This window comes from Stenella coeruleoalba (assembly GCF_951394435.1).
Source record: "Stenella coeruleoalba genome assembly, chromosome: 9".
Taxonomy (NCBI): domain Eukaryota; kingdom Metazoa; phylum Chordata; class Mammalia; order Artiodactyla; family Delphinidae; genus Stenella; species Stenella coeruleoalba.
In genome coordinates this window covers 97963083-97981823 of record NC_137155.1, presented here as the reverse complement: position 1 = coordinate 97981823, position 18741 = coordinate 97963083, and the positions used below count along the sequence as shown (strand labels likewise).

Below are 18741 nucleotides of genomic sequence, written 5' to 3'. Positions count from 1 at the left end.
TTAAACCTTACTGCACATTCTAAATAGAGTTAAATGTGAAAAACAAAATAAACTTGGAAAATATCTGTAGTATATATCAAAAGGTCAATATCCTTAATATATAATAATCTCTGAAAAATCAATAAGTATGTGCAAATAAAAACATGGGAAAGGAAAAGGAACAATTTGCAAAGTAAGAAATACTTGAAGATTCTGATAAGATATAATTTGTTATATTATTTGGTTAATGGAATACTGCTATCCAGTAAATAGAAAATACATTAATGTAATAAATTAGTGGGGGAAAATAGTTATTAAAAAAACCTATAGGGCTTCCCTGGTGGCACAGTGATTAAAGAATCTGCTGGCCAATGCAGGAGACACGGGTTCGAGCCCTGGTCCAGGAAGATCCTACATGCCACGGAGCAACTAAGCCCGTGTGCCACAACTACGAAGCCCGTGCTCCGCAACAAGAGAAGCCACCGCAATGAGAAGCCTGCGCACCGCAACGAAGAGTAGCCCCGGCTCTCTGCAACTAGAGAAAGCCGGCACACAGCAACGAAGACCCAGCGCAGCCAAAAATAAATAAATAAAAACAAAACAAAACCCTACAGCATTACTCCAATTTGGTGTTTACGCGCACACTTGAGCAAGTGTCCCAAGTTTGTGCAGGTTTATGCTATTTGTATTTCCCTGCAAGTCTACAGTTGTGTGTTTTCTTTCCTGATTACAAAGCTATTTTAAAAAACAATAAAAGATCTTTCTGTGCTTTAACTCTGAAGTTCCAAGCCTCTGCTCCTTCATATCTAGTATTTCATTAAGCCTGATACCTCAAGAAATAAAGCTGGTGAAATACAGGACATGCAAACCAAAAAGCACCACTTTTTCTCGAGGTTATACCTGTTTCCTGGAAGAACATAATACCCTGGCAGCAAAAAGTCATCTCTTAAAAACTTTTCTCTCCCCTAAAATGAAAGGTAAAGCTTTGGTATCACTGCTGATTCACTCTCTGGGGGACACTGGCTTTCCATCCCCTGTACTACAAAAAAACAGTAGCACTCTACAGACTCTTCCTGCAGGGGCCGAGAGGGAAGAGCAAACTGGTCCCTAAGTGATCACAAAAGCCAGAGGGGCTCAGCAGTTGTTTACACAGCAGTCCCCCCTTATCTACGGGGGATATGTTCCAAGACCCCCCAGTGGATGCCTGAAACTGTGAACCCTATAGGTACTATGTTATGTTTTTTCCTATACATACATACGTATGAGAAAGTTTAATTTACAAATTAGGTACAGTAAGAGATTAGCAACAACAATAAAGTAGAACAATTATAACAATATAATGTAATAAAAGTTATGTTTAATGCCTTTTCCGTCTTAACGGGGCACATGTCATGCACTGTGGCCATGATGTCAATTTGAGGTGTGACAGCAAAGCTAGCACAGATTTTCCTTCTTCACAATTTCACGGAGAGACAATTCATTCTCACCACAGATCTTAGCAACCTTTTCCTTATTAAGTTGAGAACTTCCTCCTTTTTACTTAAAGGAAGCACTGTATGGCTTCTCTTTAGCGTATCTGAATTGCTACTCTGGTGCTTTGGGGCCACTTTTAAGTACAATAAGGGCTATGTGATCTCAAGCACTGCGGACGACGGTCGATCTGATCACCTGGTCGATGAAGAGACTAACAGGGGAGATGCTATGGACAAAGGTATGATTCAAGGGCAAGATTCCATCATGCTACTCAGAACGACATATTTCAATACATACAATTTAAAGCTTATGGACTGTTTATTTCTGGAACTTTCCATTTAATATTTTTCGGACTGAGGTTGACTGTGGGTAACTGAAACTGTGAATAAGGTGGGACTACTGTCCACAGGCCTACTTCCTTTTATTGCGATTCACAGATACTGCTTTTTTAAAAACAAAACAGAAACTGAAGGACTGTGGGTAGAGCAAGTGTGTCAGCACCGTGTCTTCAACAGCCTTTGCTCACTTTGGGTCTCGGTGCCACATGCTGGTAATTCTCAAAATATTTAAACGTTTTCATTATTATTATTTGTTATGCTGATCTGTGATCAGTGATCTTTGATGCTGCTATTGTAATTGTTTTGGCATCATTTAGCAATAAAGTTTTTTTAAATTAAGGTATGTAAATTGCTGTTTTTGACATAACGCTATTCTCCACATTTCATAAACTAGAGTATGGCGTTATGCCCTGGGAAACCAAAAAATCCGAGTGACTTGCTTTCTCGCAGTGGTCTGAACCTGAGCCTGCAGTGTCTCTGAGGTTGATGAAAAACCCAAGGTCCTGGGTGTTATGTCATTAGGTTTTAGGAAGGACAGTCATGTACATTCTTTGTTAACTGGAAGGCAAATAAGCTCTTGATCAGCACTGTACTTGGCAGATAATTACATCAGAACACCCAGATCAAATTCAGAATGACTAAATAAAGTTAAGCAATTCAAGACTGTTCCTATTAATTCTATTAGCATCAGTATGCAGGAAAAACAAAATGAAAAAAAAAAAGTAAGCAAATTAATGAAATAAGGTATATTTATTTTTAAAGTTTTAAAAAATGACATTAGAAACCTAGAAGAGTCACACGTTTTTTTCATAGCTCAGATGAGACAGTAAGATATGCTAAGACACTAATATGGCTCAGGGGTGTTCATTCATCAAAGTCATCAGTAGAAGGAAAGCCAAAGATTCTCAACTGTTTCCACTAAAAGATTCCTAACAACACAGAAATGGGAACATAGACCCCTCCAGGGAATTTGCACATCTAGCCCAAACTGGCTGTTAAAAGCAGAGTATTTCTTGAAAGTTCATGCTTTATCTCAATATTGTTCATGAGTTTTGTACTCTACTTCCTGATAGAATGTTTTAATATAAACGTAATTTCTTAAGTTACTGAATAAAATGTGCCACAATTTATCCCATGGTTTTGCATATTCTCAGGCATATACTGAAGGTTCTAAACAATGTATGTGTGTAATACCAAACACTTATATCATGTTTGCTCTTTGCCAAGCATCAAATAATATATAGTAATAATAATGATAATAATAAATTATCCCCATTTTATAGATGAGGAAACTGAGGAACAGAAAGGTTAAGGTCAACTCCCTAGTAAATGGTGGAGTAGGGATTTTAAATTAGACCCATAGCTCAGTTTGAGATGCAAGGCTATAGCTATAGGTAAGGGTAGAATTGTTCACACATTCCAATTTTATGCTCACAGAGTCTCTGCATTATGGACTTTCAGAATGGATGGATGTCATGTTTGGTAAGATCCAACCAGATTTGGGCCAAACCTTTAATGCCTCTAGGAAGAAATCCCCTCTAAGAGAGCAAGGATGCTGGAAGCATGCTCTCTGTTGAAGGCAGAGCTCACACTGGGTTGAAACTATCCAGGCCATTGGAAATGTTTGCTCCTCTAGCTGCCTTTGGTTCCAGGTCCGATTTTTTTTTTTTTTAATAATCATACGCGGGCCTCTCACTGTTGTGGCCTCTCCCGTTGCGGAGCACAGGCTCCGGACGCGCAGGCTCAGCGGCCATGGCTCACGGGCCCAGCCGCTCCGCGGCATGTGGGATCTTCCCAGACCGGGGCACGAACCCGTGTCCCCTGCATTGGCGGGCGGACTCTCAACCACTGCGCCAGCAGGGAAGCCCCCCGGTCCGATTTTAAAAGCAGATTTCCCTGTTTTGGGAGTGCTGACGTAGCTCTGGCCTACGAAGCGGATTTCCTTGTACCAAAGCACTACTACCTTCCTGGTTGTGGAGAGCAGGTAGCTGCAATTCACTAAGTAGTCTGCAAATTGAAAAGGCCTGAACCACGCTTGTGGATGTGTACCCCGATAAAAGGCCCCACTTTTAAAAACATACACAGTTTTAAAAGGATCACCATATATAGTAGAGTTCAATAAAATATGTCTTTATGCAAACTACACTCTGCCAAAATGAAAAAATGAAGTAACAGGCAATGCTTAGATTTAAAACAGATTTGTCAGGCAGCTGTTAGAAACTCTCTATAAGCTGGTTAGGTTCCAGACTGGCACACAAAAGCTAATTTAATCCGTAAGTATACACAAGGAACTATCACTACTCCAAGTATAATACTTCTTCTTCTTTTTTTTTTTTTTGCGGTACACGGGCCTCTCACTGTTGTGGCCTCTCCTGTTGCGGAGCACAGGCTCCGGACACGCAGGCTCAGCGGCCATGGCTCACGGGCCCAGCCGCTCCACGGCATGTGGGATCTTCCCGGACCGGGGCACGAACCCACATCCCCTGCATCGGCAGGCGGACTCTCAACCACTGCGCCACCAGGGAAGCCCCCCAAGTATAATATTTCTGAAGCGTTCCACTTTTGTTAGGTTTTGAGGTATCAGAAATTTGTTTGTCAAGGACTTTCAGCTTCAAACTTGTAAGGGCCACTTATAATCACTATCTCTTATGGGAAAATGCACTTGGAATGTCACAAACAAATTGGGGAGGACCTTCTCTACATGGTTAGAAGGGAGAGCTGTTTGTTGCTCTTTCTGACTTACTAACTTTCGATCTCAGCACATGGAGAAAGTGATTCTGCAGTGCATTTCCTCTCCAAGCAAACAGAGAATAAAGGGAAAAAAGCAGGTGTCAGACACAGTCAGCCCCAGACTCCCTGGAGGTCTCCTTGCCCGTCTCAGTCAGCAGTCATAGCCTGTGGGCAAAATCCTGCCTGTAAGTAAACTTATTGGAACACCGCGGCACTCACTGTTTAGATGTTGCCGTGGCTGCTTCTGCGCTACAACGGCAGAGCTGAACAGTTGCAAGAGAGACCACATGTGCACAAGGTCTAAAATATTTACCATCTGGCCCTTCATAGAAAGTTTGCTACCTCCTGACTTAGGTCACTCCTCAGAGCATAAGTCTGGGATACCTGTATTCCCAAGAAGGAGAACGAAGAATAATTCCACTAGAACTTCACTGTAACATCACTTAATGTAGAAAAAGATTTACGATACAGACACCGATCTTGGATTTTTTCTTGTCTAAGACTTTGATCCTGTTCTCTTAGAAGGACTTCTCCTCTAATGCAAACTTGAAGACTGTGTTATATAGATTTTTAGGGGATATTTCAGAAGCAAAAAAGCAAAAGCTTAAAGTTTGCAAATATTTGTTTCTTAAAAACTAGTTTCTCGTTGACGTGAGACCGTGGCTCCCGTTAGATACACATATACATTCTATTGTAGTAGAGACAGTTCAAAACACGAAAGTCATACAGCTATTACGGTTACATCCTCCGATCAGTAAGGAGAACATGGAGCCATGATTATCAAATTAACTTATGAAAGCTCCTTGGTGAACTGGGAGCAACGATCTGCACCTGCTACAGACACTACAGGATAACAGTACCTAAGAAATGACTTTGAAGAAAGTTGCATATATTAAAAAGAATAATTCATCTGAGCAGCAATAACTTTTAACTTAAGCCTACTTTAAGTACTATGTTTAAGCTTACCTTTTTCATGTATTCAGTAACCGGGTTCTGCTGCAAGAATTCGGTGCTCTCTCTGGTATAAAATCTCTCTGTGTCAGCCAAAAACTGAGATTCAAAGGATTCTTTGTACACTGTTAGCGTTGGGCCCTTCGCAAAGGCATCATCTTCATTCAGTCCCAGTTCCACTGGAAGTAAACAGGAACTACATTTCAACTGCCCTATTTTTGGTTATATTTTAAGGAATATACTTAGGGGTGGCATTCAGTTTAAGTTATGCTTAAAAGGTAAGAATAAAACAACAGGGCATAAGGCAAATCTGTTATTCACTGGTAGTAAAGTATACTTTCAATAAAAGAAAAAAGAAAAAAGTCCAAGACACACAAAAGCAAGTAATTCTGATGGATGGCCAGGCACGTTCCAAGTTATCATGAAGTTCATTCAGAGAACGTTTATATTTCTAAAAGCTTACAAGAAGGAAGAATGCCTAATTCTAAACTTTCAAAGAAATACAATGCTACCTAAGCTTTTGAAATACTGTATTACTTTTCAGATTTCTCAATCTGTTATCATTCGGCTCCATTAATGACACTCTAGCATATAAATCCAGTAATTCAGTATGAGACCAGAAAAGAAAAGAATTCAAATGTCAAATGTCTAGTCCATCAAAATTTCCTTAGGGCACAAAGATCAAACAATTTTTATAATGGGTAAAATCAAACCGAATCACACTGACATAAAGAGAATTATGAGTACCTTTGTAAATGCTAACAATATTCTTGATAATACTAAACTATCTGAAAATAAATCTATTGGAGCATTGTTATGTAACTGTCACTTGATATACAACTGAATAAATTAAAGGGAAATTGTTTACCATAAGACTGTACAACTCCGCTTATCAGTCTTGTATTGATGGTTTCACCATTTCTTTCCTTTTCAATCAGTTTTAAAACAGCATTTGTTACCTTTAGAAAGGATATAGGAAGAAAACATGTAGATTACAGACTACAGTATGTATTGGGCTGGCCAAAAAGTTCGTTCGGGTTTTTAGCCAACCCAACATTATGTTACTACATAGCTCTTAAACATTAGAATCCATTAAATGCAAGATGAGAGGCACCCTTAGGACATCCCAAAGGAGTGAGGAAGACAATGGCTAAGAAATGAAATCTGGAAGGGGTTTCAAAAGGAAAACATGCACACACTCACACAAGTAGGTACCTGTTTATTCAATGGCCTGAAAAGACAGTCTCTCCAAGTCACCAATGCAAGCTGGATGAAAAGAAAAAGGAACAGTATTAAATGGCTGTACTTTTACTATGCTTTTTCCAAAGCTGAAGTCATAGGAAATAGCCTGAATCCTAGATTACATGTATCAATATTTCTAGATTATAAACTTGGTGAAAATCATCATGATGAAATCAGAGAGCCATTCTCTTAACAACTTCAAAAGGTATCAAAGTACAGACGTTTATTAGCTCACATTTTAATAGTTGAGAGAAAAAGAAAATCTGGATTTTAGGAGAACATACATATTAGCCTAAAGGGCAACGGTGGATTTAATGTATAAAATTGTTCTCTGACTCAAATGTATTTTTTGACCTAACACATTTAAGAAAGATTTATCAGTTTACCATTTATCATAGTTTCCTAATACTCAGTAAAATAAATAATAGATCTTAAATATCGAGTAAGTTCTGTATGTTTATCATGGTGTTTTATGTTACATGGATGCATACAACTGTAAACGCATCAAACTGTACATCTTAAATGAATCAGTTTATTATACATAAATTATTCAAATTTCCCATTTTACTAGTATGTGTGCGTATGATGCATTTTTAAAAGTTTTGGAACTTCTCAATAGAGGTTATGTCAGAAAGTTACTGTAAAATGTTCCCCCAAAGGGAAATGTTACAATTCATATATGGTTTTTAAACTGTTGAGAAAGGTATTATTCAGTTAAGTTCAAACTCAAATTTATAACAATTTAACACTCAAATACAAACTGCTGAGAAATTAATTTAAAGGTAAATGCTATCAGTCTTATTTTCCGCCAAATTTAACCATAGATAAAACTGGGTTTATGTAAGATAATACAGTTCTGAAAAGGTTATGTGTAAATTTAATTTACAAAATGAAAAAGTTTCTACCAAAAAAAGGGCAATCTGAAAGCACTATTTAAGAGAAAAATATTTTTAGTAAAGCATGAACAATATATACTCAAGTACTACTAGAATAAAAAGGTTATTTCAGAATTAGGAATTATGCTACCAAAAAAAACTCCGGGAAGAAAGAGTCTTATTTTTCAGGAAAAATACACCCTGTGGGGCGCGGTCTGAAGGTAACTCTCCCTGTGCAAACTGGCCGCTGCTCCTCTTCCCACACTCCTCAGACCTGTCAGTGCAGGGGGAGGCAAGGCAAACGCAACGTGTGGCCATCAACTTCCAGTAAAGATACTGCACCTTTCAAACATTTTTCTAAGTTAAGACAGCACTAGGCAGACCTCATTTGACTTGGGATAATTCGTCACTTTGAAGGAAGAAAGGCAAGATAAGAAAGCAGGACTGAAGGTAAACCAGAGAAAGTGCAGGACAGATTCAGGGAAGAAGTCCTGCTGAATTCCTTTAACGTGTTAATAATGGAATTAGTTTACGCGCTCTGGTTGACTGGAAAGGAAACCCACAGCTTTCTATAATTGAAGAGAAAGACAAAATTATCAGGGAAAAAAGTAGATCTTTATAGTTCATGACAAAGCATCCCCGTCTTCTGGAGAGTCTGGAAAATGCAATGAGGCATCACTGCACAAGAACTGTTCCATGTGTCAACTGATATTCGAGCTTTAAATGAATTCAACAGGCTCCCTGCGAGAGCAGGCAAAGGAAATACTGTTTCTAGAGAGACGTGTTAACTGGCCTTTGCTGTGAGTTATGGCTGTGTATTGCATTTCCAAACTGACTACAGCATTTAGGGATGTAGAAACTACGAATTTTGAAAGTAAAAAAAAAAAAAAAAGGAAGAAAGAAAAGGAAAAAAAAGCAGTCAAATCTTGAAAACAGTACACAAAAAAGTTTAAAGACTATAATAATTTTGGGGAGTATGTGATGTTATTATAGCGCATCTATAGGGTGTTTTAGGTCAAGCAGCCAAGAGGCAATCAACGAAAATCACGCTGATTCCTACACTGACAACTTTCAGTCTCGAGAAAGCATCTGTAAGTGGAAAAGAAAAGGTGGACTACAAGAGACTCAAATCAAAACACTAAACCTAGAAAGTTCTGTTAAAATTATATAACAAAGTACCATTATGAAGCAATAACCGTTTGGTATAGAAACTGAGCTACACAAATAATAAAATAATAAAAGTGTGTCATGCATCTATGGCACATTTCTTTTAATTAAATTTGCCAAAAGCAAAGCAACAAAGCATTGCTATTAGAGCAACATTCTTGGATATGGAGATAATCTCATTATGCAGAACCTGACATTTTAACACCACTCGTTCAAAAAAGGTACTGTCTGTATATCTGAGAGCCTACTATGAACAGACAGACTGTTCTGTTGTTCTGAGTCCTCCCTTGACTGGTTCTCAAACTCGACAGTGCATCACCTGGAGGGCTTGCTAAAAACACTGCTGGGCCCCAGCTCCAGAGTCTCTAGTTAAGTCAGTCTAGGCTGAGGCCCAATTACTTGCATTTCTAACAAGTTCCCAGGTAATACTGATGCTGCAAGTTTGGAGACCACACTTTGAAAACCAGTGAGCCTGGAAAAAGCTCCCTTGACTGAAGAAACATACTAATGAAGGTGATTTAACAATTCAAATTTTGCCTCTTCAAAATTTATTTCCATGCAGTCTTAAAAAAAAACCCTCAATTCTGAATTCTGTTAAGTGTCATGACTCCTCTATTACTTCGTATATTGAGTGGGTAGAGTGGAATTTCACATCACAGTCCCCTCCGTGAAGCAGTTTCCCAGACCCCAGAAGACCGTGGATGGCTGATCACTGAGGCTCGAGTCCCAAGCAAGGGACCCGCTTTGCCTGCTGCGGCCGGGATGCAGGACTTGCTGTGCTAAAACGGGGACAGCTCCGGGCTCAGCCTGATGGTCGGTCAGATAATTGAAGAAGAAACTTTTAATAAGTAAATGCAGAAGCGTGCAGGCTGTATTTTAGAACTCCAATTACTCATCCTTCTCTTTTCTCGCCACAAAATATCTAAGGGCCATTTATTGATCAATTAAAACAAAGGGAGTTATAGCTCACCAGTCTGAAAACTGCTTACTATTTGCCTAGATCTCCTACTGGGAAGGAAGATGTGTCCCTAAGAAAACACACATCTGAAAGGTGTGTAAAAACAATCTTACGGAGTAGATTTCATAGATTCCTTTCCGTCCTTCGTCACACTCGCGGCGAACCCAGTGTCTATTGAGGTAGGCACAAATCCCATTCAGCACCTTGCTTGAAAACCGGTAGTCTTCCCACTGTTGAGTGTAGAACTTCAGGACACTCTCATCCATCAAATCTTCTCCGTCCTAAAGACAAGTTCACTAGAGCTTTAAGATGACTAATTTGTCACATGATAAATCAGAGATAAAAGTTAACTGAAACAAATCTATTGCATTAGGATACACTGATGTGTATGGCTTCAGATGGGTTCTTTGGATTATTCTGTATACAAAACATGCTCATTTACTATAAATTCTCACAAGAAAGTAGCTCATGAGGATTAGACTAAAGAGAATTTTAATGGAAATTCTTTGATCTCAAACTAGAACATTTTTCATGGTATTAATATGCATATACATTCATAAAAAGACTGAACTTTTTAGAATATGAGGGTAATTCCTTTATATTAACAAATGAGGAATTCACCTCAACTTACTCCTATTTTTGATATTTTCTGTTAAAAAATTAATTAAAATGTCCAATTAACAATTTAGACCACGGGGCTGATACTCTTCCATTTTTTAATGCATCTTCTTCATTCATTAAATTTACTTAAAAATTATAAAAATCTATAGCTCTCTGTGGTAATCTGCTGCATTTTTGTAAAAATAAAGTATACAGTATAATGGTGCAATATTTCTTCTTTAACAAGGCCTCACGAGGAAAATGTTCATTTACCAAATTATTTTTACTGAAATGTCTACAACTTAAACCACAAATTTTTATTTGAAGGACAGTAACTTGAAATTTTTTCTTACGTATTAATGACATCTACAAAGTTAGGTCTTACCCTTTAAAAATGGGGCATTAAATTGCAGTATAATTAAAACGTGCCGTAGCAGAAGAGCACTCCAGGGGGAGCTGGGAGAGGGCAGCCCCCTCCATGAACTAAGGGCCTGGGGCCGTCCCTGAACTTCTCAGAAGCTCCATAAATACACGCTGCACGAGTGATCCGACAAGCCACGTGAAAACCTGACCGTATCTGGATACAACCAAATCTGTGTTCATTTAAATAACAAGAAACGAACCCGAACATGTAAAGCTAAGCTATTCTGGATTATAGTAGATGACCATTTTTAGAATGCAAAAAATAATATCGCTGATGGCATGGCTGTCAATACCTTTCAAAACACAATACACTGTTCCTCACTTCAATACTAAAAAAGAATAATTAATTCCAGTGTTCACTTTACAAAGTGTTGTGAATAAAAGCAAGGAGGACACAGTGGCTTCATCAAGACTGCTTAGGAACGTGGAAAATAATACCATCTTAGTCACGATTTGTGGTCAGTCGATTATGGTCTGTTAAAATGATGTTAAGTTTCCAATTACCTTGTAAAATATATTAAGAAAAACAAATGTGGCATGCTGAAGTTTTCTGCCTGTTATCTGTGTAAATAAAAAATCTTTCAAGTATATACACAGAGTGTGCAGACTTCCCAGGGTACACACCCTACATAATATGCGTAGCACCAGATGAAGAAGCCACTTGCCCATCCTGTGGCTGGATGGAAGGCATCACACTGCCTTTGCTACAGAGGATGGAGACTGAGGAAGAAAAAGGCAGAAGATGAAGGGGAAAAACCACATCACTGTCCAAGCAAAAGGCTCAGAGCAGGAGGAATGAATGTTCGTGGCGAAACCCACCCAGCCAAGGGCACAATTTCCTTATAGTTCTGAAATGTACCACAAGGCCATGTAGAAAAGGCAAGAACACATTGGAAAATGTGATTACCAAAGGCTGGATAACCTTACAGTCTTTTATACATTTTGATACAGAACAGCACATTGGGTTCAAAATACAATACAGGTAATCTGACTTCATAATCATATGCTTTAAAAAGGTTCATCAATCTCTAACCACCAAATACCAAATGGTTAGTAATTGAAGGAAAGTACTACTATGGTGAAAGGCTATCAGAAACTTCTAATTTAACAAATCAAAGAACAGAATATGGGCTTATGAAGATTTCATCTTCACAATAGGTAAATGACTAAGCAAGAGCAAAACATCTTCAGGCACACGTCAACGCCAAAAACAATGAAACAATGACAGTGAAAGATTTAACTTATCAATAGAATCATTATTTCACTACCTTTTCTGTTTTTACATTCTTTTATAAATGCTCAGTATACATATAAAACATCTTACCTTCAGAAGATTTGTCAAGTAATTCTTCAAAAATTCTTTAAGCCGTTTGTACAATTCCAAGCCAACAAACTGAGCTCCCCCCGGCGTCTGCCCCTTTTTTGATTTAGAAGGAGGGACACCAGCCCCTCGAGCCTGGTTTGACTGGTGAACACTCGTGCAGTAGTTATAAACGTGACTTGGAGAAAAGTCAAGGAAATCAACAGGCATCATCAATGTCAACAGTGATTAATACGAACATATTTTCTTATAAGATACTTCAGTATCAATGTTTCCCATGTATCAACCAAAACCTGTTAAAGTTAGAGTGGAAAAAAGATCCCATTCACACACCAATAAAGCTAAGAGTCAGCCAGCCAAGGAGGATGGAACATCCTGGAGGAAGGTCACCAAGAAAACTCTGGACCTTCAAGATCGTCTAATGCCATTACCTTGTGGAAAACTGTCCTGAGAGTATATTAGAAGGTAAGAAAAGAACTGGCAAATGTACAAAGAAAAGGTTGCAAATGAAAAGAAAAAAAGCAACTACCTACTTCAGGGAAAACAACAAGCTATAACCATAGTCTATTATAATGCTTAGCTATGAATATTTCCAGAAGCATATGTCATAAATATAAAAATAACCAAAACTTTAAAATTATCTGTAAGTGGATTTAACCAAAGCTACCCTCTGAGAATGAAAAATGAAAAGCAGAAGACACGGCAGTGAAAGAGACGGAGTCCTCTATTACAACTGAAAGTCATGGATGCCTAAAGCTGGCCAATCAGGAAAGAGCAGGACCCAGGCACTACGGAGAGAGATGGAGATGTGGGCTCTCTTTTTTTATATAACCTTTAATACTATTTCAGTTTATCTGCATATTCTTTACTTGGATAAAATTAATAGAAAGACACCAATACTGATTCAGACAGAAAGAAAAATCATGAAACAGAATATTCTGGTGTATTTAAGAACTTGCTATATAAAAACTATTTCAAGTCAGCGGATAAAGATTATTGAATAAATGGCATTATAGGTGATTTCAAAAAAATTTCATATTCCAAAATATATTACAAACAGATTAAGAATTAAAATATACAAACTGAAACCATAAAACAAAGAATATACACACAAATACTTTCTTGATCTGAGGTTGGAGAAGGCCTTTCTAAGCAAAGTCATACAATCACTTCATCTGAAATTCTGTAACTATTTTAGTAAGAGATATCTTAAAGTTACTACCTTTAATAAATAAAGGTAATTTAAAACAATGTGAAAAAAATTAATCTCTAAAGAAACAAGGATTCCAACAGAAAATCCAAAAGCTAAAAGAAATACGTATTCGTAGCCAAAGACCTAAAAAACCCCTCAATCTCAGTGGTAATCAAAGAACTATGCCATAAAACACTGACTCATTTTATTGAATATTTCAAATATAGACAGAATCACAGATTATAATACACAACAAACTCTTGCAAACTCATGACCTAGTTTGGACAAATCTTATTACATTCCCATGCTTGTCTCATTCCATCCAAACCCCCCTCAACTTTTTAGGAAATGAAATGATACAGAGTATACCTGACACACTACGAACTCTTCCCTCATCGCACTCTTCCTCCCCCTTTCCCTAGGGGCAAATGTCCCCGTGATTTGGTGTCTAACATTCCTATGAATGTTTTATATTTTACTGTGTAACAATATATGAAATTATTTTGCATGTTTTCAAATTTTAGATTACACAAACTGTACCACGTTGTACATCTGCTTCTGCCAATTTGTTTCTGACAACATTTGAGATAGTTACAGCTGTATGTAATGTACTGTATAGTACAGATTTATGATTTATCCATTCTCTCGTTGCTAGACCCTGCTAACGATCTTTTGGCAGGTTCCAAATTTTGGCATGATTTTACTGTATTTTCTTTTAAATCTGACATTTCTAATCCACCTTGGTTAAAACTGTATATAACATGAAGAAAAGTGATTTTACATTTCTCTGCATAGAAAACCAACGGTTCACAAACCACATATTAAATGGTCTTATCCTTTCCTGACTATATGTATTGCTACCTTCTAGATAACTGTCCATTTCAATAAACTTTTCAAGTACACTGCCCAGTTCAGTCTTCTTTTAAAAAATGCCTGCTAATTTTATTGTCCCCCTTTTAAAATATTTTTATTATTAATTTTGCCAGAGGCTTGTCTATTAGTCTTTTTAAGGAACCAGTTTGAGATTTATCCATTTTCATCACTGTACCTGTATTTCTACTGTTTCCAATCTACTTCTTTCTTTACGTTTGCTCTCTTTCTATAAATCCTCGTTTGGTTGCTTAGCTTTGTAATTTGTCCTCTTTGCTCTTTTTAATATAAGCATTAAAACCTACAGACTTTCTGGGCTTCCCTGGTGGCGCAGTGGTTAAGAATCCGCCTGCCAACGCAGGGGACGTGGGCTCGAGCTCTGGTCGGGTTACATCCCACATGCCACGAAGCAACTAAACCCATGTGCCACAACTACTGAGCCTGCGCTCTAGACCCCGCGAGCCACAACTACTGAAGCCCGCATGCCTAGAGTCCATGCTCCGCAACAAGAGAAGCCACTGCAATGAGGAGCCACGCACCGCAACGAAGAGTAGCCCCCACTCGCCGCAACTAGAGAGAGCCCGCGCGCAGCAACAAAGACCTGACGCAGCCAAAAATAAAAATAAAATAAATTTATTTAAAAAAAAACCAAAAACCAAAAAAAATCCTACAGACTTTCTGCTCTACACCTCTGTGGCTACATCACCTAAGTCTGATATGTATTCTCCTTATTCAGTTATATTTTCTTTTTTCCATTGCTAGTTATCTTGATTATAAGAGTTTAGAATTTTTTAGATTTCCAAAGTGTTTTTTTTTTTAACCTTTAAAAAAACCCTTTAATTTCTTTTTAAAATTAATCAGAGAGTGTTATCTTTTGGATAGTTTCTTTAAAATATGATGAGTGGGCTTCCCTGGTGGCACAGTGGTTGAGAATCTGCCTGCTAATGAAGGGGACACGGGTTCAAGCCCTGGTCTGGGAAGATCCCACATGCCACGGAGCAACCAGGCCCGTGAGCCACAACTACTGAGCCTGCGCGTCTGGAGCCTGTGGTCCTCAACAAGAGAGGCCGCGATAGTGAGAGGCCCACGCACCGCGATGAAGAGTGGCCCCCGCTCGCCACAACTAGACAAAGCCCTCGCACAGAAACGAAGACCCAACACAGCCAAAAAATAAATTAATTAAAAAAAAAAAGATGTTTAAAAAAATATATGATGAGACTTGTAGCTGAAGATGTAGTGATTTTTCTTTACATGTGCTTGAAAAAATGTCCACTCTCTAACTGCTGGACACACGGTTTGTTAAAGCAAGCTGGTCACTTTTGCTTTTCAGATGTTCTGTATTGCCAGTGATTTGTCTGTTTATTAACTACTGAGAAATTTTTATTAAAATCCCCCTAACCAGTTATGGGTTTGTCAATGAGTCCTATAATTCTCTAAAAAATCTGCCATATATTTTGAGGCCCTGTTAATAAGTTTACAAATTTAGAATTATATTCCTGATAACTTGTGCTTTTTTATCATTAGAAAGTAACCATGTTTTTTCTTAACAACAGGGCCTTAGAAAGCTATCGTATCTGATGTTAATATGGTTTTTCCTATATTTTGGTTAGAATTCATCTCAAATACCTGTATTCCACCTCTTTACTTTCAACTTTTATATCTCTATGTTTTGGTTTGTCTACTGTGAATCACCACAGTAAGATTCACTTTTAAAATAGAAATTGAGTCAGACAGTCTCTGATGGGCAGGTTTGGTTTTAAGATTATACTGTTTTCTACTGCTATCTCGATTAATTTCTACCACCTTATTTTGCATTTCCTATTTTCATTTTTTTCCTCTGTGCTTCTTGTTTTCTCCCCCTTTCTCTTATATTGGATCGATAGTTTCCTTATTCCACTGTAGTACTTCTGTTATGCTGGAGTTACACATCTTATTCAAATTCTTGTAATGGTTGCCTTAAAATTTGGCATGCATATTTTGCTTTCACCAATTCTGGTAAATTCTTGGGTCATTTCCTCTTCAAACACTTCTGGTCCCCTTTCTATTTTCTCCTAGCTTCTCTGCTACATTTTCATGTCACCTCCTTATCTCAATTTATAACTTCAGTTACTTCCATCACTTTATCTTTGTTCAAACTTTCTAATTTTTCTTGATCTACCTACCACAAGTTAAGTAATTCTCTATCAGCTGTGTCAAATTTGCTACCTTTAATAATTTTATTTTACATGTGCAGATTTTCCCTATTTCTTTAAAAAGATGTCTTATTGTCCATAGTGTTTTGTTCCTTTATCTTCTTGACTCTTTTACACCATTTACACCACTAATTGTTTTTAATACACTTAGAAGTGCTCTCTAAAGACCTTTCTGTTTGAAGTTCTTGAGGCTCTAGCTCTGCTGTTTGTTCTATATGCTGACTTGTTCATGTGGACTGAGACTCTCCTCACTTTGTAACTTTGGGGTTTTTTAAAAACTCATTTTCAGTGGGGCTTTCACATTAATTTCCCAGCTTGGGGAAATCCCCCAGCAAGCTGGCAATACAAACTCAAATCCCAAAGACACCAGAGGTGACAAATTCTCAGGACGGATTCCCCCTCCACTCCCCTCACATGCAGACCTTGGCTCAAACTACCTTCCTAGTGGCCCACCTGGGAGAGTGGGTCGATTATTTTGTTTTCCAGTTCACCTTTTCACTAAAGATTTCCATGGAAACATCAGCTTCTTGGCCGGGCGCAGGCTTTGCTCCTGTTCTGTGTGACCACTGCTTCCAGCCTACCCGCCTCTCACCCAGATCCTCGGGCAGCACAGAGTCTCACTTTGTATCTAGCACCCAGTTCGAGGTGTTTGGTTCTAGGGAATTTTTGAGGTTACCTACTTCAGCCTGACCTTTATTTCTCGGCAATATATTAATCTCTAGCTACTAAATTAACAAAGGTTTTAAAAACAAAACAAAACAAAACAGTCAAACCCAGTGATAGCCAAAGTGCAGGAACATGGGAGCATCTATCCATTGGAGGTCAGAGCACACACTGTTATTTTTTTCTGGAATATAATTTGGAAATATTCAAAATTCAAGTGCATTCTTTTTGATATAGTAATTATACTCACAAGCATTTATCATAGTGAAATTATCATGGAAGTATACAAATACTTTAATTTAGCTATCAAACTATCACAGCATTGCTTAAGATGATAAAAAGAATTCTAACAACCTACTTGTCAAACATAATTAGTTAAATACACTGTTGGATTCACCTGAGGATACAATATGGCGCTTTTAATACTGTCAGAGAATATAGAGTGGTTATAAAAACTGCAATACATTTACCAAATTTCATCTAATCCAAGACTCTGGTCACAATATGTATCATTACTTTAAGTAACACTACGAAAATGCTGCCAATTAGAATCTGACACAGTGCGTCTAGATGGGATTTTTTTATACTGACTAAAAGATTAGTGGTTTAGACTTAAAAAGATTTATCACAACGTTCTTGTAAGCAAATAAAGAAAAGCTGAGAGCAGGCCACAGCCCATAGCCCACGGTGGGGTTTCTTTCTAATCTGCTCCCATCCTGAGCTTGGCTTGATATTAAAAGGTTTTGTTCTTTCCGGCCATACTCTTCAAAATGGTCCTTAATGGTTTGCAGGCTAAGAACAAGGGTGGGGGCGGGGCAGGTAACTCGGCACAGGTGCAGGTAATGAGCACCTGACTAACCAGGGAGCCATGCCGCCCACTAGGGGTGCACTCAGCCCTGGAGTCAAGGAACGTGGGACATGCATAGATCCATACAGAAAGACGTTGAAAAGATAAAAGTGTAAAGCACAACTCAGAAATGAGCATTTCAGTGTGGTTCCTTTGGACATGCAGATAAAGTTTATGTATCTGTCCAGACATTAATAGTCATTACTTTGGGAGAGCAGGGCTAGCAAGGGTTTTTAAAAACTTTTAACTACAGAATTCTTTCTTCTTCACAAAGTATTCTTTGTGCCCAGAACACACACTCTCACCCCACCATTACTTCCTTTCAGCCTCACCTCCTCAAAGAGGACCTGGAAACAATGCAAGGAACCCTGGGCCTCACAGAACAGACTAAACGGCAAAATTTTAATGGGGAAAAAAAAAAAAGCCCTTAAAAGCTCTTTTAAAATTTCTACCCACAGTTTAACATTCATTCCCAAATTAGCATCACCCTCACCATTATCCAACCAGGCACCGAAAACATGAGACAGTGCTGACTAGAGACAGTAGTGGCTAGGAGCTGTCCTGCTTTATAAAACTTAGGTTTCCTTCTATCAACTTACATCTAAATTAGATGAAATAACGAAGAACTTATAATAAAAAGCAAGCGTGCTATGATCCACCCCTCCCAACCCACAGCAGCAACCGCTTTTAACTGTTTCTTGATTTAGTTCTTCTTTTTCAGGCAAATAGACACATCTTCAAATCATACGCCTGTATTGTCTTTTGACTAATTAATCTTCGCGTAAGTTACTGAATTCCTGCCAACAGAAAACCTCTCTCGTGGCCACCCCCAACCCAATCCTGCCACGGCAGTGCCCATGTCACTGTGGAGCCTGCGGGAGTTGCCGCTGAAACTTCAGGTTCTACTTAAACTTTGGTTC

At 38.3% G+C, this 18741-nt stretch overlaps 1 protein-coding gene across 4 annotated transcripts in view; it reads right to left on the bottom strand.

Annotated features, from left to right (window-relative positions):
- CUL1 (cullin 1) overlaps positions 1 to 18741 on the bottom strand; it is a 177494-nt gene that overhangs the window by 31722 nt on the left and 127031 nt on the right. For all 4 annotated transcript variants that reach the window (XM_079932393.1, XM_079932394.1, XM_079932395.1 and 1 more), the window contains exons 3-7: positions 12061 to 12235; positions 9827 to 9994; positions 6687 to 6737; positions 6340 to 6430; positions 5487 to 5650 (exon numbers count right to left, since the gene is read on the bottom strand). In XM_079932393.1, the coding sequence (XP_079788519.1) occupies positions 5487 to 5650; positions 6340 to 6430; positions 6687 to 6737; positions 9827 to 9994; positions 12061 to 12235 (649 nt within the window). The remainder of the gene's footprint in view (positions 1 to 5486; positions 5651 to 6339; positions 6431 to 6686; positions 6738 to 9826; positions 9995 to 12060; positions 12236 to 18741) is intronic.